The sequence below is a fragment of the Lactuca virosa genome, chromosome 5 (genome assembly GCF_052849685.1).
Source record: "Lactuca virosa cultivar CGN04683 chromosome 5, Lactuca_virosa_CGN04683_v6, whole genome shotgun sequence".
In the NCBI taxonomy this organism is placed as follows: Eukaryota; Viridiplantae; Streptophyta; class Magnoliopsida; order Asterales; family Asteraceae; genus Lactuca; species Lactuca virosa.
This window is the reverse complement of record NC_136430.1, coordinates 378,530,022-378,555,494: the sequence shown is the minus strand read 5'-3', so window position 1 is coordinate 378,555,494 and position 25,473 is coordinate 378,530,022. Positions and strand designations below refer to the sequence as shown.

General features: G+C 34.9%; 2 protein-coding genes across 2 annotated transcripts; one reads left to right on the top strand and one right to left on the bottom strand.

The window, feature by feature from the left end:
* Positions 1-17,466: 17,466 nt before the first annotated feature.
* LOC145117473 (beta-galactosidase-like) lies at positions 17,467-21,672 on the top strand. The gene is made up of 18 exons (XM_079053762.1): positions 17,467-17,796; positions 17,981-18,076; positions 18,143-18,255; positions 18,393-18,459; positions 18,561-18,653; positions 18,760-18,903; positions 18,994-19,082; positions 19,194-19,299; positions 19,392-19,479; positions 19,562-19,680; positions 19,751-19,915; positions 19,977-20,149; positions 20,230-20,339; positions 20,439-20,548; positions 20,648-20,758; positions 20,839-20,949; positions 21,049-21,254; positions 21,340-21,672. The coding sequence occupies exons 1-18, from the start codon at positions 17,626-17,628 to the stop codon at positions 21,443-21,445; spliced, it is 2,178 nt and encodes a 725-aa protein (XP_078909888.1). The 5' UTR covers positions 17,467-17,625; the 3' UTR covers positions 21,446-21,672.
* Positions 21,673-21,708: 36 nt separating this feature from the next.
* On the bottom strand, positions 21,709-23,864 carry LOC145117474 (acyl-CoA synthetase family protein). The gene is made up of 5 exons (XM_079053763.1): positions 23,611-23,864; positions 23,341-23,527; positions 23,048-23,237; positions 22,776-22,979; positions 21,709-22,708 (listed from the first exon to the last, which is right to left on the bottom strand). Exons 1-5 carry the CDS (start codon positions 23,809-23,811, stop codon positions 21,718-21,720), a joined length of 1,773 nt encoding a protein of 590 aa, XP_078909889.1. The 5' UTR covers positions 23,812-23,864; the 3' UTR covers positions 21,709-21,717.
* Between the last annotated feature and the right edge of the window lie 1,609 nt (positions 23,865-25,473).

Here is a 25,473-nt window from a genome sequence, read left to right as displayed (position 1 = left end):
TCCTGCTGCAATCTTCAGGAAACATGTCCATGGCATCGGAATGCGACATGTGCATAGAATATAATGTGACAGATGTCTAAATAAGGGGGAGTCAACTATACACTGCACTCTTTTTCCCTTCGCTAAAGTTTTTTTCCCACTGGGTTTTCTTTAGCAATGTTTTTAATGAGGCAGTACGTCAAAGTTGAACGCTAAAATGATGTCATCAAAGGGGGAGTGTTGTAGATAATTGGTGGTGTTGTAAATAATTGGTGGATGACATAATAATTGGTGCATGGTAAATTTGTCAACATTTCTAACTAGTTACAATTATATGTTAGTAAAATTTGTAGTATAAATACACCTCCATTGTAAAGAATGTGATACACCAAAAGTTATAAGAGATATAACTTTCATATTCTCTCTAAATATTCTTTCTTCTCAATTAAAGTTCTTATCAAAGTTTACTAGTTTTGTTTGATTTATAGTTACATTAATTACGCTTAATTCATAACTATATATATATATATATATATATATATATATATATATATATATATATATATATATATATATATATATATATATATATATATATATATATATATATATATATATATATATATATATATATATATATATATACTATTGTTTTCTGGATAAGTATGAGCATGTTATATAATACAATTTTATTTGAAACCGGATATTATTATAACCTTCATATGAGTATCAGTATTTTATTTGTATTTTATGAAAAAAAAAAAGACAACATTATAAATAACAGATTTGTTACTTTTATGTCTTATAAACATAGGATTTGAAGTAGTGATTATAAATAAATATATAAATAAATAAATAAATAAAAACTAGCTAAAATTCAGACGAGAATATATTGCGAAACATAGATTTTTATAATTAGAGCTTAATGTATCAATAAAATCTATTTTCATTTATAAGAAAAAGATAAAAGTGGATTTCTTTCGACATTTAGCAAAAAAATTAAACAGAAAACTTAAATACCACTCCTTTTTTGCATAATCCCCTCGAACACAGTGACCACATGGTTGTGATAGTAACTTTTCTTCCAACCTATTCGATCCATTAAAAACATTAACTACACATTATTTTTTATTTATATTTTCAATTTTTTTTCAAACCAAAACACATAAGAATAATATTTTTGTCAACTAATTCAACCCACTCAATTAAAAATATACAAAACAACCTATGATACAAATAAAGAAACACAAAATACAATATAAAAGAGAAATAATTACTAAAGAGAAGGAAGAAAACGGGTTGAAAAACACGCAAAACGCCATTCGAACGATACCATTTCTTGCTTGGATTCGCCATCATGGCAGTACCACCGGTACCGCCGCCTCCTACATTCAACCCGCGGACCACTCTGTCCGTCCTAAGTGTGCATAAAGTGAGACGATGTTAGTAATTTTAGTATTATCAGTATATTTTAGTGTAACTATTATTGTTGTCGAGATAGACCGGTTCAGTTAGTCATCCGAGATTGGAGGTGTGAAGTGCACACTCGGAGTGTTAATGTGAACTCCGGTATATAGGGGTCTGGGGGCCGCCCCCCTGGGTGCGGAGTTCCAAGGCCAGCGCCCCTGGCGATGTCTAAGGACAACACCCCTAGTGATGGTTCCTGCCAAAGGCCTACTGATAACATCATGATGATGTAGGTTTTGGTTATGTGCAATAACTAATCATTTGGGCGCCATTTTGAAGGCAACCGGTTTTAACCACTTTTCTTTCATGTATAAATAAGATTTGAATGATTAAAAAAAAGGTTGAAATTTGATACATACGAAATTGATCATTATCAGTTTTTTTTCTCTAAAAAACACATAACATCACAAAGTATTTTGTGTTTAACATTTGGATTAGGCCTTTAATTCAAATTAGATTTCTTGGATTATCCCACTTCTGAATTCGTATACCCGATGCTATAAAAGACGAATTACAAATTTCAAAAAATGAAGTTATCACGATCTGAGCAATATCCAAGTATTATTGTTATTCCAAAATTCTTATTTTCTAACAAACGATATGTAATTAGTATAACATTAAAATGTAATGTTGGTGGTAGTTTTCATTGATTTTGATTAACCTGAACCCGTTTAAATTGATATTTTTTTATTCTTATATTTTTTTAAAGTATTTTATAAAGTGGTATTTTCTATTCCTTTATTTTCTAAAATGATAGTTTTCATCCCTATAATTTTTAAAATACCTTGGAATATGTGTTTTTCATACACCTCTATTATACTTTCTTAATTGACATTGATAACTTTACTTTCTACTGTCTATATTTTTTAAAATACTTTGGATAATGATATTGTTTATCCATACTTTTTAGAGTAACAATTTTCAACTCTATACTTTTTAAAATACTTATATGATATTTTTCATCCTTCTACTTTTTAAAATATCACTTTCATCACGTCATACTTTATAAAATGACATTTTCTACTGTTATATTTTCTAAAGTGATAGTTTTCGCCCTTATAATTTGTAAAATAATTTTCAAAATGATATTTTTCATTCATTTACTATATTTTTAAATTGACGGTTTTTACCCCTATACTTTGTAAAACGATATTTTCTATACCTATATTTTTCTAAAGTGACAGTTTTCCACTTTCTACTTTTTAAAATACTTTGTAAAATGGTATTTTTCACCCCTATACTTTTGAAATTATCACTTTCACCACCTTCACTTTGAACTTTATAAAATATCAATTTAACCCCCTCCATTTTCTAAACGTTTGTGTTTATCCCATGTAATATATATAATCTAATTTTCCTTAATAACTTTTATTCGTTATGTAACACCCGTGTTCCCATGTCTTTTCATTTATGGCTTAAACTATATAAATATTTGCATTTTGGTCCATTATGCGGGGCATACTCTTTGGGTATGATGGGTGTAGCTCACTAAAAGTGGTGTGGATTCCTTTGACTATGTTGGGCGTACACAAGGTGTATGTAGGGCGTACTCGAGCTGACCCAAAACCCTAAATTTTTAGGGTTGAGCCCTTATTTAAACACCTTAAGTCCTATGAGGCGTCTTCATAATCAGCCTCCACTTTCCCCAAATGGCTATTTCAAAACTCTAACCCTCGAGAGCTTGTTTTGGACCTTTAGATCGTTCCTAGTGCATTTTGGAAGAAGAGGAAGTTCACCATTGAGGATTGTTGGGCTTGGAGCTTGTAGATATAGAGTTTACTTCTTATTTGCCAACTTTTCGAGCTATAAAGCTTTCTCCTTTATGATTCTTTTGTGTAGATCAAGGTTAAGCTTGGGATTTGCATGGTTTTGGTTCTTGTGAGTAAAAGCTACTCCTGAACTTGCATTAGCATTTTTTGGTGTTTCAGAGGTTCTTATGGCATAAAAATTGGATCTTGAGAGTTATATTTCTCCCATGCATGAATTGTTGGTCATTTTGTGAAGTTGTGGACCTAGGGTTTAATTTTGGGCTCTATTAAGCCGTGAAAAAGCTTAAAGTAGTCGACTTTATCTGTTCAGACCTTCCCAAGATTAAGATCTGTAAGTTGGACGTATAGTCTTTAGGTATTAATAGCTTAAAATAGAAGTTTGGCATCAGAGTAGTACATTGGGCGTAACCTTGGGGTACACAAGGCGTAACGAGTTTTGCCCCGTTTCCTTCTCAGTGGTAACTCAGTACGCAGGGTATATATAGGGAGTACGCATGGCATACTCCCAAAGGTTCATTTTGGGCCATTTTGGGCCTTGGGTCATGCTTAGATGGGTCTAGTATGGGAAGGGTAAAATAGATTTTACCCTAGTAAGAGAGAGAGAGAGAGCGAGAGAGAGTATGAAATGGACCTTTGATTATGGTTTATTACCCTAATTATTAATTAAGATTATTTTTGGATATGCTAAGGTGAGGAGCCTTCGCATCAGCAGCTCGAGTGTGTGATTTGTTATCATCGGATTGAGGTGAGTCTCTTCACTGTATTGGTGGGTCGAAGGCACCAATGCCGACCCACTGGATTATGTTTGTAGGATGATAGTTGTCTTTGTAACACTTACTGACATGCCTGTATGTGCGTGTTGTCTTTGTGACTCTTGCTAATATTATTTTATGCTTAGATGTTGGGGTGAAATAGACCTGTACCGGTTGAAAGATACCGAGAGAGTCGGAAGGGACTCACGGAGTTGGAAGGGACTCAGAGAGTCGAAAGGGACTCAGTGGTGAAATAGACTTGTTACAACTTTAGGTTGATATGTATGTATGGTATGTGGTATTTTGGGGAAAACTCACTAAGCTTTGTGCTTACAGTTTATGTTATGGTTTCAGGTAGCTCTGGTTCGAAAGGGAAGCGCTCGACATGATCGCACAACATCCACCTGTGTTCTGAATTTTATGCTTTTGGGATTTTACTCTGATAAGTATTTTCTACAGTGACATATTTTGATGGTTTTTGAAATGTATGGTTAATGGTTTGGTTGATTTTAAAATAAAAATTTCTTACTTAGTATTTTTGGGATGTTACAAGTTGGTAAGAGCCTTGGTTTGAGGGATTTGACCACACTCTCGGGTGTGTTTAAACTCAAACTAAAGAATTGGTAAAAATAAAAATATTTTCTAAAGGGTTTTTATAAAAATGAGGTGTGATGCATGCAATTAGTCGGGCTCAAGAAAATATTTCCCAAAATACCCATACATGTTTATTTGATTTAGTATGTAAATATGTGTATAGCATGCTAGATTAGAGCTAAGGATCTGCTCGGAATTGTATGTTAGGAGAGATGCCTTTGTGTGCCTACTATATGAGCCTCTAGAACTGCATGTTAGTATGGATTTCATATGATATGATAGGATTGCATGTTTAGGCAGTGCACTGGTTAGAACTCCATGCTCGAATGCTACTTGCTTTGTGCTTTTAGGAACCACTGTTAATACCAGTTAACTATTAAGAGAATATGCTAGGTTACATGTTACAGAAATTAGATAATTTTAAAAGGTTAGGTTTAACTCAATTGCGCAACTCTTGTTTGAGTCCAACCATTGTATTAGGATACCTTGCATTCAAAGAATTATATACCATTTATTGCATGGAAGTATATTCGTAAGGTAGTTAGCGGGTGTTAGTGGGGGTGTCTTCTGCAGCTGATGGCGGAGAGTGGTGAGAAGGGAATCCTAGGAAACCTAGGAAGCATGTTAGCTTGGCAAATGTGTTGTTTATCGGGAATGAAGAATATGTGGTAGTAAGGGAGTCACTTAGGGAAATCGGGACGACTCTTGAAGAAAGTACGGATAGGTGTGGAAGGTAGTATTCGTACTACTGGAAGCACAAGATCCATACTCGAGACAAGGGAAGTCACGAGGATACTAAGAAAATCGCTAAGTGTGGAAAATTTTCAAGTGTTTTATGATGATTGTATTGTTTATTTTTAGTATGGTGGTCACTCGAGGAGGTTTAGGTCCTTGTAAGGGCATCATAGAGTTGTTAGATGAGCGTTTGGGTGCGTTCTGTTCTGAGATGATGGTTATGGTGGGTGTTTTTGTCAAAAATTACACAAGTACTAATCAACCAAATTGAATGAGAGGATGTAATGTTCAGATTGTGTAATAGCAAATGGTAAAAGAAAGGGACACAATGGTTTACAAGGAAAGCCCTTGATCCTTGCTAGGATCTCTGGCATAAAACCTTGGGAGGTGATAATGATCACCTGCCTTGATGATTTTATTGATATAAAATACAGATTACAGTGAGTTCTTAGTAAGAATGAGTAAAGAATTTTGTAGAGTAAGCTTAGACTAAAGAACAGTGTTTCGTGTGCAGATTACAAGTGTCAATTTATAGTCTAAACTAGCCAACAAGATGTCTGATATTTCCAGGATCCTCTATGACCAGCTTCATGAACGTTATTTGACAAAGTATTCCGGGTCTTTACCAAAGTTGAGATGATTCTTCATTGAGAATTGGTCTTCCCTTGACTACTTCTGCACACGTGTTAGTTATAGACAAAATATGACCTTTATAAACATGAATAAAAATAATAACGGTAATTAGTCGGGATCTTGAGGTAGCTAAGGATCCTAGATATTTGAGGATCCTGAATATTGTAAGGATCCTAGCCCTAACAATTGCCCCCAAGTTATTCCTGAAAATATAGGGATTAGTTTCGTAAATATTAAAGGAATAACTTAAAGTAAATAGGTAAAGGAGACAGAATAGTAATTTTCAGTTTTAACCCATAACGGCTAGGTAATTTAAATTCCAACGGATAGTTTACTAGCCCTTAGCAGTCAAATCATATTTATCGGTCCAGTATAAATATGAGGGACAAGTTTCATAATCTTTTATCCATTCTTTTGCTTTTCTCGTGCCATCTTGTGATTAGAAGGTAATTTTGTCTTCCAGGCTTTTATTCTTTCTACCATGGGTCGAAAAATGGTTGTCTCTCGTAAAATCATATTGGCCTGTGAGAACAAGAAGATCTGATGTGTAGGGACAAGGTTTGAAAACTCAAGCCTAGAGTTAATTCTTAAGATCAATGTCTGCTGCTAAGGAATGTTACAGTCAAGTCTGGCAAGACCAGTCAAGTCTGAGTTAATGCATTTAATAAAGTATTCAAGATATTAATAAAGAGTGAAGATAATGATCAAAGTAAAGATAATAAATGAGGAACAAGAAGAATGTGGAGAGAACAAATTGAAAGGTGAAGTAAACTAGAATATTACTATATTTGTTTTAACAATCCATCACTTGATTTATCATAGAAAGCTCCTTTAAATAGGAGAACATATTACACCTTACAAACTGAATACAAACATAGGACCGGATAATAGAGATGTTTCTGAAACTCTGATTATCTAGGTTTGACAAAAGAGACTAAGTCCTATGATATGTTAAATCAAGCTAAATGACAAATACAATTAATTCAGATGGACAAAAGTACATTTGGACAACATCATTCAAAACATCAACTCTGAAACATAGACTTTGTTCCGGACACCATCTTCACTCCGAAACACTGAACGACTTCGGGACTGCTTTTGACTTCAGAAACACCATCTGACATCGAAACAGGCTTACCACAGATCATACAAAAATAGTGATTGCTAAAGGTTCACTTTCAGGTTCCAACAATTTCCCCCTAAGTGAACTTAGCAATCTGGTAAGTTTAGCTTGAATCTTCCTTGATGAAAACGTATGCCGTGTACAACCATTCTCTAACTACAATATACCATTGAAGCTGGCTTATGAACTTTGCCTTCACATGCTCTGGAGCTTCGGACTTGGATGCTCGACTGATGAACTTCTAAAGAGCCTTAGTGGGAACCAGGTGCTTGTCTTGGACTCGGAAGAAGTCCTTCTGATTTGTTTTTCTTTGAAGGTATACAAAGCCTAACACCGGTTCATCGATGGGTCCTTCTGCAAGGATTTCAGCTTCAGGAAGTTTGAAATCGATTTTGGCCAAAAATTTATCTGTTTCGAACAGATGGGCCAATTCATAATCGCATCTGCTGAACTCAGCAACGTAATCCTTAAGAAAGCTTAAGGCAGAATGGTAAGCTCCCATATTGAGATCATCTGACTGGATGCTTCGGAAGTGAGCAACAATAGTCAGAATATCATTCGGATTAAGAGCAGGGAAATCAGCATCAGTAATGGTCTTGCAGGTTGGTTTGTTTCGGAAGATGTGATACCGGAATGGAATGCAGTTGAGTTCAAACTTTGTCAGAACTTTCCTTCCGAATCCGGAAATCTTAGTGATCCTTTTCCGAGACCATACTTCTTTGAGAAGAAGTGCGTTCTTGTCATAAAAGGTCTTCAGTCTTTCTCGTTCAGTCCGGATGATCATTTGAGGATCATCCTCCAGATGGAGAGGAGCAAATTTGGTGTAGAACTTGTTGAAAGGGGAGAGAAGAAGATCAAGTTGTTCCGAATCATTGTTGGGGATGTCATAGTACATAAAGGGCACTATGTCGACATCCATTAGGAATCCTTCTCTATAGGGTGGAGAGATCCCTAGCATCGGATGCGGATTCTCATCCTTAAAGGATTGAATTTGGATGCTTTCTTCAAGGGCTTGAAGGATTTGTTCTTAACACCAGCCACTCCTTTCCATTATGTGAGGAGTATTGAAGGGATGGTCTGAAATGGGCTTCTTGCCTTTATCTTTGGCTTCTGAAGAGTGGAGAGGACGTGTTGCATATTTTCATCGATTGTGAACTTTGGAGGAGAGGAAGTCAAAGGCTCTTCCGGAATGTCATCAGGCTTCCGTAGTGGAGAGCCTTCATCGATAGGAGCGATTTTTGGGGCCAGAATTGGAGGCAGCATCGAGTTAGTGGCTCGGAAAGCAACAACAGTCAATTCCCTTTTGCCCTTAGCCATTTCAATGCTCTTATTTAGAACTTCAACCACAGTGGATGGCCATGATACTGCGGACCATATTCGTTGTTCTTTCTCCGTAAGGACCTTGGCAGGGAACTTCCCCGGAGCTTGCAGTCCTAACACTCCATATGTTACAAACACATCTTTATCCTCATCGTCATCATCATCCTCAACACCTAAGATACCTGAAAGAACTTGAATACTGTCATCAGAAGTTTCATTTTCATCTCGTACCTGATATTCCGAGGCAGATTTCCAGGGTTGACTCGGACCTTCTCCCCCTCTTGCAACGGTGGGCCTGACAACCGGTGCAAGGATAAGTGACTCCTTTAAATCAGAAAATTTCTCAAACACCTTCTGAAAGTTGGTGTTGAGTTGAAGGGTCAAGGTGTCATAGGCTTCAGCGGTGGGGGCTTGGGCCTTGAGATGATTAAACAGCTCCTGAAGAATAGACAACATTTCATCGAATTTGTTGTTTGGAACATCCACAATGTTCCAACAGGCTCAGAGAAGCTTAAGGAGAACTTGCTGCATGATGAGGTTCATTTCATCTTTCTTTCGAATCTCTTTCTCTAGTCGCTGAATTTGCTTCTCATGACGAACATGAGTTTTCTTGATGAGGTCATTTGTTGCAGCAACTAGGTCATCATGGACCTTCAACATCTGGGTGATTGTACCCAATTAATGATCAATAGAAGCATCATACTTGTGTTCAACCTCTTCTATGGTGTGTTTGAGCCGGAGAGAGATAAGTTGATCAAGTTGGGCTTCATGTTCAGCAATGGTTGGTCCGGATGTGTTGACTGCGGACAATGATTTCAGGATTGCATCCAAATTGGAATCCAATCCAGAAACCTTGACGTCAAGTCTGGTGTTGAGTTCGGACACTGAAGCTTCTATTGTGTTTACTTTCTTCATGGTCTCAGAAACGGAGTATCAGATTTCAAGAAGGGCAAAAGGATCAACGTGGTCTCCTGCGGAAGATCCGGTGTCCTAAGTGGAATTCCGAGACTTGTTCTTGACATCTTCTGGATTAGGTTGCTGTTGAGGAGAGTTAGGAGGAGGGGGAACAACATTGACGTTCTTGGGGGTGGACTCAGTTTCACCTTCACGAGTGTCTTGGACCAGATCCTCCAGATTGTGTTGTTTATTGGCAGGTTCCGAAGAGGATGAGGATAGTCCAAAATCCAAATCTGGCCTGGATGTGGAAGGCTTCGAAGGAAAAGGAAATGAGGAGAACATCTTGGGAGGAGCAATTGAGGATCCTTCATTATCAAACATCACTTCATAAGAATGTTCTTCATTAGGATCCGAATGCATGGCATTATGAAGTGGATTGGGGGGAGATTCTCCGGAAGCAAATTCCAAGTCAGTTGATTCATCAGTAGGGATAACAAAGGGCATGTTGCTTTGGGTTGCCCTCTTCCTCATGGAGATGAGGGTTGCTTCTACTTGGGATCTTGTCAGTTCCGGATGTCTAGATTTGGCCCTGTCAATAAAATCTTCCCATAGAGGGTCGTTAACACCTGGTCGTCATGTACTCCTTCCGGGTATTAGACCAGTTGAGGCATCAGAAGCAGGGGGGACAGCTCCCGCTTTGGAATGCTTGGGGTCCGGAACAGGAGTTCCGGACCGTGCTTATGTAAAAGAATGGGGAATAGCAAAAGAGACACGTGAGTTTGTTCCAGGGGGCAAGGAACTATCATCAACACCAGCATCACCATTTTGGGAAGGTGAGGGTGGATTATGAGCAGACTCCCCGTGAGTGTGTGCTTGTGATTTTGAAACATCGAGGGGTGCCTCGGATGACTGGGCAGGAAGGGTAGATGGATGGCCAGAGTCAGCCTGAATGTCCTTGACTCCTTCCTGTTGAGAGGAGGATTCGAATTTGGATCTATTTTTGGCCTGAGGCTTTGAGGGTGAAGTCTTTCTTTTAGCGGACTTCTTTTTCTTGCCTCCGGAAGGCACTACTTTGCCCTCGTCCGAAATGGGCTCAATAGAGACGTAGGTAGATTGTGTAGGGCTATACACAACCGAAGTCTCTAAATGTTGTTTCAATTAAAGAGAATCGGACGGGATAAGGGCTAACATATGTTTTGGTAAACGTCTAACAGGTCCGAAAGACCTTTGGTCCGGAAGGCGATAGGTCTTGATAGTTTTAAAAGATAGAAATACCTCTTCCGGAATGAAATTGACAGGAATGGGTTCTTGGCGCTCCTTACATAGATGTTGAATAGTGAGAGCCCAAAAGCGAGGACTAGAGATCTCGTGAGGCTTACGGTTGATGACAAACTTCTGAAAGTCTTGCCATAGCACTTCGGAAAAATCAACGACATTGGTTCTTCTGAAGTAGATATTGTAGACCACATACAACCAATCTTTGCTCAATGAATCTGTACCGCCATGCTTTCCAGATAAACCTCGAACGATGAAGTGCATCAAGACAGTCCATAACCCGGATACAACTGATTTCTTGAAGTTCTTGGCTTTAAATTAAATTTTCGAAATTAATTTAATTTAAAATAAACCAATTATGTTTTTAATCTTTATCTTTTAATTAATCAAATAATTAAATGTAATTAAAACATAAGGATGATTCACACATTCAAAATAAAGATATCTGATTATTAAGATAATTACTCAGTTTTTTATATATATAATTAAAACATTATCTAAATAATTATCCCAAAATTAATTTATGAATTAAGCCAAAAACGATTTTAGCTGACCTGAGGATCCACCACGTCGTGGAAGATAGTTGCCACATTGTGGTCGAATGGAAAAAGACATGGATTCGTAGATCACTACACCTTGGATAAATAACACCATGTCGTGGTGACGCAATAAAATGACGTTTCTGTTTTCTCCTTCGGGTTTTGTTCAAGTTCAAGCAATGTACATTCAATTGTTAGACAACCATACGCTCTGATACCACTGATGGGTTATATGCATAAACACGAATAAATCCTTAACACTTAATGTAACATTCTATTGAACAACAAAAGCCCACTAACCCTAGGTAATTTCGAAAATTGTAGATGAAAATCCATGCATTTTTTTATCGTTGTAGTAAACAATCAAGAATCTTTTCTTCAATAACTTGGAAGCTAGCACCACAGGTGGCGTGCCTCTGATGGTTCACACCCAACACTAGCAACAATAAGCTTTTTAGAGAGGAGATGAGATATGAGATTTTCAGCTATCTCTAGAGTAGGAGTAGTGGCCAAAAATTTTAGCTCAATGGGTCCTTTTATTGTGCAACTTAAAAACCCTAGATAACCTTAAATGAATAAAATAATATTTATTCAAATTGGTAATTATCCGACTTCCTATTTATTTGCAATGAATATTCCAGATATCCTGGAATACCCTAGAATTCGTCCACCTCCTTCCAAGGAAGGTTCTGGACTCTTTCTTGTTCAACTATTGAACAACTGCACTTTAACCCTTGCACTTTCAATTAATACAATTAATCCCAAATTTAATTATTAATTAAATATTACTATTTCTAATTAATATATTATTTCCATAACATATTAATAAATTCATTTATTGTTATTTATTAATCATATAATAAATCAATAAATCAATAAATCAATCTTTATCTCTCACTAAAAGTCATCCTATTCAATTACTAGGTTTGAGGGCAACCCAAAAGGACATTGCTAATAATTCAAGATTATACTAATTTAGGTATTGGCTTAGACACCTAATCCAACAAAATATGTTTATGTTCATGAATGAACATTTAAAAGAAAAAGAAAAAAAACTCATAAAATTGCATGTTCACTTGTGAATGTAGGTCAGTTGGATTAATTTTATGCAATATGCATATGTTGATAAATGAACATGTATGAATGTTTATAAATGTAATTCAAGGCATCAACGCACCACTTTCCTAATTCAACTAAACCTACAATTTATTCCATAGAAGTAAAACTAATATTAGGAAATGTTGCATCATCCTCGTAAATTACACCATCTTTGAAATAAAAGGATGAAAAACTAATTATTTTGTCTTCTTTTTCCGATTTATCTTCCAATTAATAAAATAAAAATACAACGGATAGTTATTAGGCTCGTCTAACTTCCAAAATTGGTTATCATACATGGACTGAATCTCCCTCTCTATAGCATCCTCCCATTTAGCAGCGGTGGGGTTTGCCATAGCTTCTTGATAGTTGGTAGGATCATCACAATCTACCATTGACTTATCAACCTTATTAATATGAAACCTATAAAACTTAGGTGCAGGACATACTCTATCAAATTTTCAGAGAGGAGGTGAAGGTATGCCAGATGCCTCAACAAAACTTTGTTGAGCTCAATAGGTCTTTCAACCTCTAATTGAGAGCTAGTGCCAACTTTAGGTTCTTCGTTGGTTGACTCTTGAATTTCTTCAAGATCAATATGTCTCCCACCACCCTATTTGGAAACTAGTTCCCTCTCTCAAAAAGACTACCCTTCGAGCAACAAATACTTTGTTCTCTAAAGGTTTGTAAAACAAATACCCAAAAGACCCAACATGATATCCAACAAAGTAACACCTTTCTGATTTGGGTTCCATATTGTCGAGTGCTTGACTAACGTAACACTCACAACCCAGAGTTATAAATGTACTAGTAAGGGAGCTTCCCACTACTACATTTCAAAAGGTGTCATAGAAACCTTCTTAGTTTGTATAAGGTTTATGACCATAGCAACAGTCTCTAATGCGTAGCACCAGAAACTAATCAGAAGCATAACATGACTCATCATTGATCATATCATATCAAACAATCTCCGATTCCTCCTCTCAGACACACCAGTACATTGTGTTTCAGGAGGGGTCATCTGTGAAACAATTTCATAGTTCCTCATATGATCATAGAATTCTTGACTAAGATATTCTCCACCCTGTCGGATCGTAGGATCTTAATTTGTTTCCCTAATTGATTGTCTACTTTGTTCTCAAACATCCTAAACACCCCAAAGGTTTCAGTACTCCTCGGGGCATTGAGCACATTTAAACTCAATTATTGAAGCCCAAGAATAACTGTTTATGCCTGTTTACCGGGGTATGATATAAACCTGTTTACGCCTTCCACGGTCGGCTAAAGAGGCCTTGTCAAAACCGCAATCCCAGTAAACATGTTGGACGAAATATACTTCTATTTCAGCTATAAATTTCCCGACAACATGTACGGTAATAAAATAATCTCCCGGTACAAAAGCAATATCCTGAGAATCGGGAAAAAGGACCCAACAAATATTATTCTATAAAAACAACAGGTACCAGAAAGCAATGCTGTTATCCAGAAACAACATATAACCAAAGGTCATTCTTTAAAGCATAAATACCCCTCCCTCTTCGGCAAATAGGTAAGAAACAAAAAAAAGCATAAGCAACAATACGCCCCAATGTTATGCATTATGACATCAAGTTCTAACTTTGGCATTGGAGGGTTATCTAGGCAACCCCAGGTACTCATGGTCAAGGTTTCATTTATTTTACAAGTGTGACTACTTATAAAGATCATCGAGAAGATCTATCCTTATTTTGTCTCACCTTTGGCCCCATAAAAAGCCATGTAGCATCAATAACCATGTTGAATGGCCTTAGGAAAGTTAAAGAGAGGTTCAATATATTCATACTTATCTTTCAACTCACTAGATCACGACAATTGTCAAAATAAAATGATTAGATGAGGAAATAAAAGTAATGCATTCCATATGTCAATAGTTAAATAGGTAGAACTTAGAAGGATCAATTATAAGGAAATTTTAGTTTCCTAAATTTTATTATCAAAATTTCCAAATTTAAACTATATTCACTGATTCATTTTGTCGATACAACTCTTAATCTTTACATAAAAAAAGTTAAATAAAAGTTTGTTTCGATAAGAGGTCATTTGATAAGAATAAATATCAACGAATAACTTCATTTAGCTCTATCAAAATTCATTAGTGACATTTAATTAGAATTAACAAAAACTTGTAGAGGATAAAGCCAAAGTCAACTTCATATTTTATTCAATTATTTAAACTAATTAGTTTGAAAAAAAAGATTAAAATAGGTCTTTTGGTAAGTGGGTTATGTCTACGAACGAATTAAACTAATTTACTATTGAGAAATTAAATATCCTCCTACTTTTCTTCCTACATATCCTCCTACCCATTTGAAATGATGACAAGTGTACTAAATTAATGATAATCTTATCCAAATATGACACATGTCACCATTTTACATGAGTAGGAACATAAGTAGGAAGAAAATGTAGGAGGATATTTAATTTCTCTTTACTATTAGTTTCGAAACTTGCTTTACAACTATATTAAGATTCTACATATAAAACTACGTAGAGACAAACATAACTATGTCTAGACGACGTGTGTCACTAACATAATATATTTTGGAAGAATGGGTTAGTTTAGAAAGAAAATATGTCCACTTTTAACACAAATTTTGGTTTTGTTCGAACCTATATGAGACGTTGTGTGTACATTTGTGTTTTTCTTCGTGGTACCTTTAATTTAATATGTTGATTGCAATTATAGATGCATTAAAAATAAACCTTAATATGTTGATTGCAATTATAGATGCATTAAAAATAAACCTTGAATCTATTATTTTAGCAAGCAGTAACTAAAGGTGAACAAGAGGAGCTTATGCTTAACAAATAATTTCTCAAGTGATTACCAGACCAAAAAATGACCAAATGAATTGGAAACATTAATTAAATAGAAGACACATGAGTATTAACACATGTAATTACTAGGATTTAATGTTTGTTTAACCTATATAGACATGACTATATCAATTACTTACTCCATATGTGTTTTAGCCAAGCTTTCTACACCTCATGTCCTACACACCTATACGAATGATTAGGCATGATCGAGTTTGCTTCAGATTCTACTTACACTTAGAAAGACAATTAAATTAAAAGGAACATGTGATGGAAGATATCAATTGATGTGATATGTGATCTCCGGGAGGTGTTCTAGAGACAGTAGGTGTATAGGTGATCTGTTATCACACAAGAAAAAAGAAAAGCTCATCAACCGTTCTCTGGGAGAGGGTCCCAGGAAAACGCACCGACGATCTAGTTAGTTTCAAGATGAGAAAATTATAGAGATGGGGAATGTCATCCCTTTAACAATTTGTGTGAGGAGACTTTATATAGCAAGGCTTTGGTACCGGTCTTGTGGTGAGGAGAAAATTATAGAGATCGAGACAATATTTTTGTGAATTTTTGGAACCGGTAGGAACCGGAAAAGACCGGTAGAACCGGCAAAAACCGGAACTGTATGTTGCTATTTCTTGAGGACTGGTTCCAACATTGAAGACATGGTAAAAACCGGTAGGAACCGGGAACCGGTAGAACCGGCAGTCCGGTTCGGTTCTTAATTTCGGCCAACTTCGGTTCCCGGGTCGGGTCCATTTCGGACCGGTTCCAGCCGGGTCGGTTCCTTTGCTCATCCCTAGACAAGGGTGTCAGATTCAACAGGGGCGGTGACGTTGATTGGAGGATCGTGCTCCTTTATTCACAAAGCTTGTTATAGGCTTATGTGATAATGCTATGAGCATTACTCTTCTATCTCCCGAAGGCATTGCCTTTTTATCGCAAGGCGGCCTAACTGGATAACCAGAGCACACCCGCCTAACGGTCGGGTGCTAGATAAGGATATGTCAAGCATACTGGCAACTTGGCGACCCAACTACCGCTAAGGCACATTAGTACATTCTTTTCGTCTTTCCTTGGGCGCGTCCCAAGGGATACTTTATCATTGATTAATTAACAAACATAAACCAATTACAATGTCTCGACATGGTGTGGGTAAAAGGATTAATGTTGTTGGCGATGATGATTCTTTGCAAGCTTGATGCACGTATGGACAAAAGGCTTCAAACGTAATGTAAACGACTTTTGATCTTCAACAATGATGTTTGGGGAGGATTATGAGTTGTTAGAAAGCCTCCAGTCCCTCGAAAATTGTAGACTTCGACTTAAGGTGTATAAAATTGATGAGGAAAAGTCTCGATTTAAAGAGGATTGTCAATATGGAAAATAGGCTACAAGACGATGACGATGTTCTAGGTGGCATTTAAGACGATCCTTAAAAAGCTAAACATGAGATTTCTACAATACTTGGCATTTTAAGTCTCCATGATGAAGTCTAATAGTTGAGAAGCGGAATTCCACTCATGTGGTACGAGGTTCAAACCATGACAAATTTAAAAATATTGTTAGAATGTTCTACGATTGACCTTCCAACATAAGCTTTGTGACAAATTAAGATGATCTTTGGTACGATTTATAATTTTCTTTTACAAGACATTAACAAGGAATAATACCTGATTTGATATTTATATTATTCATAATACCATTTTGGATGTGTGACATTCTTGACCATGTCCGAAGACGGTTTAGTACAATTATCTCTAGTATAAGGGTCCACATATAATTTTGCTTGAAGAAGCAACTTTCATTAAATGCAAAACTAATTAGGTTGCTTCAACAATTTACAAAGAAAATACTCCTAAGCCTTTTATATAAACTTATCCTTTTTCTAATATAATTTATAAATATGTTTGGTTTTTTATTAACTTTTTTATATAACTTTTTGCAATGATTAAAAGACCATACGAATCCAGATTGTTAATAACAAATAAATTATTCAATTCCTTACAAAAATGCAATATTCTTTTATGATTTTACTAATCAATATAACAAATTTATTAATCACTGAAAAAAACAAAAAAAAAAACTATACTTACCATTTTATGTAAAACATAGAACATTAGTAAAATATTTTACTTTTGTCGATAAACCCTAAACTTACATGAACCAAATTACTCTATCAACAAAAACTAGAGTTGTGTAATATAAAAAATATATATTATAACGTAAAAGTTAGGGAAATAAATAGTGTGCTTTTCTAGATAACACAAAATAAATATTATTTTGGGAATTTGAAAACCAATATTAGAAAGAAATGTATTGGAGAATACCAAATTCTGCGTTGTTGGTTATGGTGGAGCCACTTTTACTACAAGAATGGGACCCATTTGAATCTTTATAAGAAGTTGCTCGTCTTCTTGAATTCATATTTCATATTCATATCAACATCCCCCATTCCCCACCCCCCCTTATACAAAAACCCATTAATACTTCACCATCAAAAGCATCAAAAATAAACCTAAGTTCCTTTTTTCTGAATCTTTCAAAGAAGACAAAGTGTGTAAAACTCAAAGTGGGTATTCAAATCAAGAATGCCGAAAATTCTCAGAATCAAGATTCTTCTGGTGTTACTAGTTGTTTTTTCTTGCGTTTGTTCCTCCATTAATGGAGCTGTTTCTTACGATGATAAAGCAATCATCATCAATGGCAGACGAAGAATCCTCATGTCGGGTTCAATTCATTACCCACGAAGCACCCCTCAGGTACAGATTCTTTTTGGGTTTTCTTCTTCTTGATTCCTCAATGCTCTCACTGGGTTTTAAAGATTTATGAGGGTTTCTGATTCTTGATTTTTTTTTTCAAAAATCAAAATCATATGTTTTTCATGTGAGTCACATAATTTGAAATATTTTGGTCCTAATTTTTGAATTTGTTGTGTATGTGTAGATGTGGCCTGACCTTATAAAAAAGGCAAAGGATGGAGGCTTAGATGTCATTCAAACTTACGTATTTTGGAATGGGCATGAACCATCTCCTGGAAAGGTATAAAATTAATTACAAAATTATTATTATTATTATTAAAAAATTAATGAATTTTTATGTTTCCAGTATAATTTTGAAGGAAGATATGATTTAGTTAAGTTCATAAAAACCGTACAAGAAGCGGGCCTCTATGTTAATTTACGCATTGGCCCTTACATTTGTGCTGAGTGGAATTTCGGGTAATCACTATACATGCTTTTAATCTTTTATAATAGCAATTAAAGTTATACCTTTTCATCATCTAAAAATACAAAAAATAATAATAATAATAATTAGCATTGTGTTTATGCTTTTTTATGTTACGTTTTGGATTCAGGGGATTTCCTGTTTGGCTAAAGTATGTACCTGGGATGTCTTTCAGAACAGACAATGGACCTTTCAAGGTTAGAATTTTTGAAATTTTTTGAAGTTGAATAAAATTACTTAAATACCCTTTCTTCTAATTTGGTTCCTTGTTTTGTATGATGAAAAAAAAAAAAAAAAGAGTGCGATGCAAAGATTTACAGAGAAAATAGTCAGCATGATGAAGTCAGAGGAGTTGTTTGAGCCTCAAGGAGGTCCAATTATCTTGTCTCAGGTTTGACTTTTGTTGACTTCAATTAATATAGAATTATAGTTTTAGGTAAGCTAGAATTGATCTGAATTTGAATTTGAATTTAAAAAATGATTGTTTGGTTTTATAGATAGAAAATGAGTATGGACCTGTCGAATGGGACATTGGTGCCCCTGGAAAAGCTTACACAAAATGGGCAGCTCAAATGGCAGATGGTCTTAAAACCGGTGTCCCTTGGATCATGTGTAAACAAGAAGACGCCCCTGATCCAATGGTAGTACAACTCATAATGCACATTGTACAACTCAACCTAACACTCCTCTTTTAAAAGATTGTAACATGTTGATTACATGACTCGTGACAGATTGACACGTGTAATGGTTTCTACTGTGAAAAATTCACCCCTAACAAGCCATACAAACCTAAAATGTTTACCGAGCTTTGGACTGGCTGGTAGGTCATGTAAATCTTATCCCTAATTTTTTTTAAATTTCACACTTCGCTTACATAATATTTAATATATGTATCATGATAAATAATTATTTTGTAATTTTTTTATTCAAGGTTCACGGAATTTGGTGGTGCGATTCCTACCAGACCTGTTGAAGATATAGCTTATTCGGTTTTGAGATTCATACAAAATAATGGTTCTTTTGTCAACTATTATATGGTATGACAGTGCTTTTTACATATTTGCCCCTGTCGATTTTGTGGGTGTGATTTGTTTGTTGACTAATTAGATTTAAATGAATGGTTGTTTAGTATCATGGGGGGACAAATTTTGGGAGGACAGCAGGGGGTCTGTTTATCACAACAAGCTATGATTATGATGCGCCTATTGATGAATATGGTACACAATCAAATCATTAATTTTTTTTATTATAATCTTTAATTTTTGCATTAATCGTCTTTATTCAATTGTGATGTTTCAGGTTTACTAAATGAACCAAAATGGGGGCATTTAAGGGATTTACACACAGCTATAAAATTAGTTGAGCCGGTTTTAGTTTCATCTTATCCTACTGTTACCTATCCTGGAAAGAATCAAGAGGTTAGTTTCGTCATTTCTCAAAAACAACCATATATTTTTTTTCTAACTTATATTAATTATCCAACCACAGATACATGTATTTCTACCGAAAAATGGAGATTGTGCTGCATTCCTCTCAAACTACGACCCACAATTTTCAGCAAAAATGACATTTGGAAATTCCCAATATGACCTCCCTCCTTGGTCCATTAGCATCCTCCAAGACTGCAAGAAGGAAGTTTTCAACACGGCAAAGGTAAAATTACCATTCTACCCTTTTTTCTACAAACATTTCTCACTTTTAAATTAATTTCCAGGTTAATGCTCCAAGCACACAAAAAAAGATGACATCTGTAGGATCGTTTTCATGGCAATCATACAATGAAGAAGCTCCATCTTCAGATAGCAGTGATACTTTATCAATGGAGGGGTTGTATGAACAACTCAATGTTACTAGAGATGAATCTGATTATTTATGGTACCTTACAGAGTACGTATTAAAAATTTGAAGTCTAGTTATGTATTAATATTTAATATCTATAAATTAAATTTGATTATTTGATTTTCCAGAGTGTATATATCACCAAACGAACAGTTTCTAAAAAACGGGCAGTTCCCTGTGCTTACAGTGATGTCAGCAGGACATGCTTTGCATGTGTTTATCAACAATCAACTCTCGGGTAAATAAATAACTAAATATATCACATTTTATGGGTATAATAATTATTAAACAAATAAAAAATATGTGTTTGACTTTTGATTGTTTGGTCAAACTATAGGAACTGTTTGGGGATCACTGAAAAATCCAAAGTTAACATTTAATGGTAACGTGAAGTTAAGAGCGGGTGCTAACATGATCTCCATGCTAAGTGTTTCTGTGGGCCTTGCGGTTAGTTTTTAATTTTTCATAAAATATATATATAAAAAAAAAATACTTGGAACAATTATATATTTATATTTAAAAATTTGTAACGATTTGTTATTACAGAATGTGGGCACACATTTTGAGACATACAATGTTGGGATCCTAGGTCCGATTAGTTTAACAGGTTTAAACGAAGGTACACGAGACTTGACAAAACAACAATGGTCTTATAAGGTTTGTTTGTGGAGTTTTATGTCGATATAATATTTTAAAATACATTTTAATTGTAATTTGTTTAATTTATTCATGTGTAGGTTGGTTTAAAGGGTGAAAGTTTAAGTCTACATACGCTTGATGGGAGTTCATCTGTTGAGTGGCTACAAGGGTCTTTAGTGGCTCAAAAACAGCCTCTTACTTGGTACAAGGTAATTTTGTTATCATTCATTCATAAATAATAAATAATAAATAATAATTAATAATTAATAACAATTTTATTGTAACGTATTTTATAATTTTACTTTTAGACTACATTCAATGCGCCAGATGGAAACGAACCATTGGCTTTAGATATGAATGGAATGGGAAAAGGTCAAATGTGGGTCAATGGAGAGGCTATAGGGAGACATTGGGCTGGAAATAAAGCACGTGGTAATTGTGGGAAATGTAGTTACACTGGAATTTATAATGAAAATAAATGCAACCGATATTGTGGAGATCCGTCTCAAAGATGGTGAGATTTTTTTTTCAAATTATATTATTTTTTTGTTGCTACTATTATTTATTACTTTTCATTTATTAAAATGTAATGATTTCAGGTATCATGTTCCACGATCATGGTTGAGATCAACGGGTAACTTTTTAGTTGTTTTTGAGGAATTGGGAGGCAATCCAGATTGGATCACTTTGGTCAAAAGAAGTTAGTAGAAAAAAGTCAAAAAGTCAACTCCTTGGTAAATACTAAATACACGTAAAGAAGATATAAAGATGAAAATAACGATTGATTGGTTAGTATGTGCAGTTGGAAATGTAAAGGCATATCGCCTGCCATGTTGGCCATTTAAAAAAAGTGTTGTATTGTAATTTGTAAGAGGTTTTATTTTGTTTGTATATGCTTTTAGACCAAAATCCAAAAGGCATTTTAATTTTAATTGTTATATATATATATAAAGCAAAGAAAAGTAGTGTTTTACATTTTACATAGAGATTGTGTTAATAGCATCATCAAGGTCTTTGTAGCCATGGAAAACATCTTTTCCTTGATTTCTCCATCGAAGCATTCTTCTTTGTAGATCCTTATACAAAAGAAGGTTATTTTGGTCGATTTGAAACTGGAGCAAACTATTCACACACTTGATCAGATATTTAACAACCCTTAATTTAATCTTGCAAATGATGTCAACTGCAATCTCACGAGTATCACATACAGAATCTGAAATCCTTTCTGTAATATCAGTTAAGTGGAAAACACTACAAGCACATGCAACTGCTTCCTTTAATCCGGTATGTTGACTTTCTGTTGACCGAAGAATTGTCCCAGTTGTAACATAATGAAGAAGCAATTCGAATCCATCTTCAGTTATGGAAGAATAAGATCCAATTAAGATCCCAAATATGATCCTCCTAAACATTGCATTCTTCTGTATATCAATTGCTTTTACATCTTGAAATTCCTTGAGCCAAATTCGAATAGTTGAAAGGTTAATAACTAAGGGTTTTGACAATTTTGACGATTTTGAGAATTTTGACAAATTTTCAGACAAAATACCAGAAACTGATTCAGTTACAGGATCTAGAATCCATGAAATATACCAAGATGCTGCAGCTGAACAAGATGATGTCTGTTGTAGATAATCAAAACTCTTTCCAAAAAGTAGAAATGAAGCAAAATAAAACCAATCTGGGAAGTTCATTGCTATGGACCATGTAGATTTGTGATCAACCATTGAAATTGTATTTGTTTGAGGAGTAGAATCTTTTATCTTATGAACCAATTCAAGAAATCCATCACGTGACAAGGGTTCAGTGAATGTTCTAAGTAAATTGTGGTTGGAGAGAAAGTATGCATTTGAAAATGGAAGCTTTGATCCGATTTCTGCAGATAATCCCCAATATATTGGTCTAGAGAGTAGATCTAGTAACATTGAAACCAATCCAGCTTGAAGCTCTAATACAGAATCTAAACCCCTGTTATGAATAATCAAAAGTAAATATCAAGTAATACAAGAACTTGGATTCAAAAATAGTAACTTACGTGTGCAGAAACCAGGTATGAAGTAAAGATCTGGTTTCAATGAAAATCAATGGAGAAAGTGCCAAGAAAATTATAACAGATCGCCATTTTATCTTCTCATAGAGTTCATCATTCAGACAAATAAAGGGTCTCCCAATAGCTTCTTGCAATAGTTGTGATATATCTTGAAGAAGAGTTTGAGGGTCAAGATACCAGATTAGCAACCTGCAAAAGAAAAGTTATATGAAGAAGAAAGTAAAAAATAACATCTTTTTTGTTATGGTAAGCCATACCTCAGTTGTAATTCTTGATTGTTGGTAGGAATAGTTTTTGGGATATAATACACCAATTTTGACAATGCATGACTCATCTCTTCAGTTGATTGAAGATTAAAAACTGGTGTAAGTTGCATTGTGTATTGGAATTGAGTCCTCATCACAGCTACTCGAACAACAGCATACAGTAATGAACGAGAAAGCATTCCTGCAAAAATTCATATAGCGAAGTCAGGTTTGATATTGATAATCAGAAAAAGTTTCAAAAACTTTTGATAAAAGATACTTAAAAGTCACCTTTATGAACCCACCATGTTCAGTTAATTTCCCCAGAACATCGACACATGATTCCATCACTCTCACGCAGTCATGGGCCGATATATAGCCACCAATTCGCAAAACCTCTGATTTATCGGATTTTAAGACCTCACATTCGATTGATGAAGATAAAACCGAAACGATTGTATTCACTGAATACTCAATTACCGAATCAAATACCTAAATAAACACGAATCAAGATCATATAAATTACAGTAATAAAAGAACTGCTTTAAAAACTAATCATTTCAATTGATACTTACCTGAGGGGCTGTGAAGCACATCAAAGACAACGCGGTGTCCAAAACCCTAACCCTTGATTGTTCGCTCAAGTTGAGTGATTGATTCAGAGCTGCCACTAAAACATCATCTGATTGGTCGGCGTTGTTGGTATCGCCATTTCCGGTTTCAATTTGGGACGCGAGTCTCGAAAATAGACCGGTTAGTTCCAGTAAATTGGACATCGGCGGGAAAAGAAGTGACTCCGACGACCGACGCTGACAGAGAACAATGCCTATTTCGCGCCAAAATTAAAAGAGAGTATTGGTATGGATTGATGGGATTCTGTTAATAGTGATTGATTTGGGCCCAATGACTAGCTTTCAGGCCTAAAATTGAAGCCCAATTATACACAATCTCATGTACTTTTTTTTTTCGCACAAAAAGATTGGTTTTTGGTCGGACTTAAAAAGGTAAAACAAGATCGCATCGCACTGCAAAAGAACAACTACAGTCCTAGTCTAAAAAAGACTGGACAATTACGAGACCAGCACTGGATCGGTCGAGATCGGTCTAAAAAAAGACTGGTAGCGAAAGTTTATAAACGTATCGTTTTTGTGTTAATTAAACAGTTTTGATTCACACATTATTTAACTTATTTCATTTTTTTTAGTTTATTGAACTTAAGTGTATCATTTTTAATAAATCTTAATCTATCATTTTGGTATTAATCACATATTCGTTAATAGAAAAACTTGAAACCAAAACCCAAAAACTGAAATTGAACTGAAAAAGGCACACGGAACGTCTAAGAGACGGGCCAAAAAGGACCGAGACCAGTCCCGAAAAAGACCGGATCGATACCGTTCGGATCGGTCCGAAAGAAATTTTTTTTGACCATTTTGAGACTAGTTCGGAACCGCCAATTTGCATATCTAATACAGCGCTTCAATAATAGAAAGAGAAAGTTATGGGGTTGGTTCTTGAGAAATTAACTTATTAGGATAATTATCTTTTTATTTTTTTCATATCTGGGTGACTTCGTTTTTTGTACACATCTAGGTAACGAACTTGTTGGAAGTGTTCACATATGACTATTATGTCCGGGTGTAGCAAGTTACAGGTAGTCATAATGGTCATATGTAAACATTTCCAACAAGTTCGTTACCTAGATATGTAAAAAAAATAAAAATAAATAAAAATAAAAATACTCAAATGTGAACAAAACGAAAAGTAATTACCCTGATAAATCAATTTTCCTTCTTTTTTATTTTTTCTTCTAATTTTTATTTGGTATAAAATTTAGCCTAAATGGTAAATATTTTTAAAACCACACCAATTTGATAGATATCTTTTTAAAATACACTACTTTGGTAAAAAAAAAAAATCTCCATAATTGACAGGGAAACGAACATTGTCATTTTATATAATTTTATTGTTTAAGATTTTAAATATAAAAAATAAAATTTACTAGAGACTAAAAATACTAGAGATGTAGACTAATAACAGGAAATAGAACAAAATCTTTAATGAAGTTTGTTTTATGTGTTACAGGAATTTAAAAAAAAAAATAATACAAGTAGTAATTATCTACATCGATAGTATTGTTGTTGTCTCGTATATATAGAGTTACTTGATAATTATGCTACCAAAATTGGCTTGCGACATGTTGTGGTCAATTTAAATGTTCATAAATGGTCATAAATATTGTTTTCAGGAAATTTAACTTTTTTTAATCGTCAAATATAAATATTTATCTACTCCTAAACTTATACATAATTCCACCTATTGTTCACGACTGGACTTGAACCCTCAACTTCAAAGAGGGAGGACACCACCTGACACCGTTGGGCTAGAAACTCTTTGGTAAGGAAATTTAACTAAATCTATTAATATTGCAAATAATA

Bases quoted from the DNA above. Each gene is read 5' to 3' on its own strand.
- LOC145117473 (XM_079053762.1), top strand. From the start codon at position 17,626: ATGCCGAAAATTCTCAGAATCAAGATTCTTCTGGTGTTACTAGTTGTT. The intron at 18,256-18,392 runs GTAATCACTATA...TTTTGGATTCAG, and splicing joins TGTGCTGAGTGGAATTTCGG to GGGATTTCCTGTTTGGCTAA. The intron at 18,904-18,993 runs GTAGTACAACTC...GACTCGTGACAG, and splicing joins AAGACGCCCCTGATCCAATG to ATTGACACGTGTAATGGTTT.
- LOC145117474 (XM_079053763.1), bottom strand. From the start codon at position 23,811: ATGTCCAATTTACTGGAACTAACCGGTCTATTTTCGAGACTCGCGTCC. The intron at 22,980-23,047 runs GTATGGCTTACC...TTTCTTTTGCAG, and splicing joins AATCAAGAATTACAACTGAG to GTTGCTAATCTGGTATCTTG. The intron at 22,709-22,775 runs GTAAGTTACTAT...TATTCATAACAG, and splicing joins CATACCTGGTTTCTGCACAC to GGGTTTAGATTCTGTATTAG.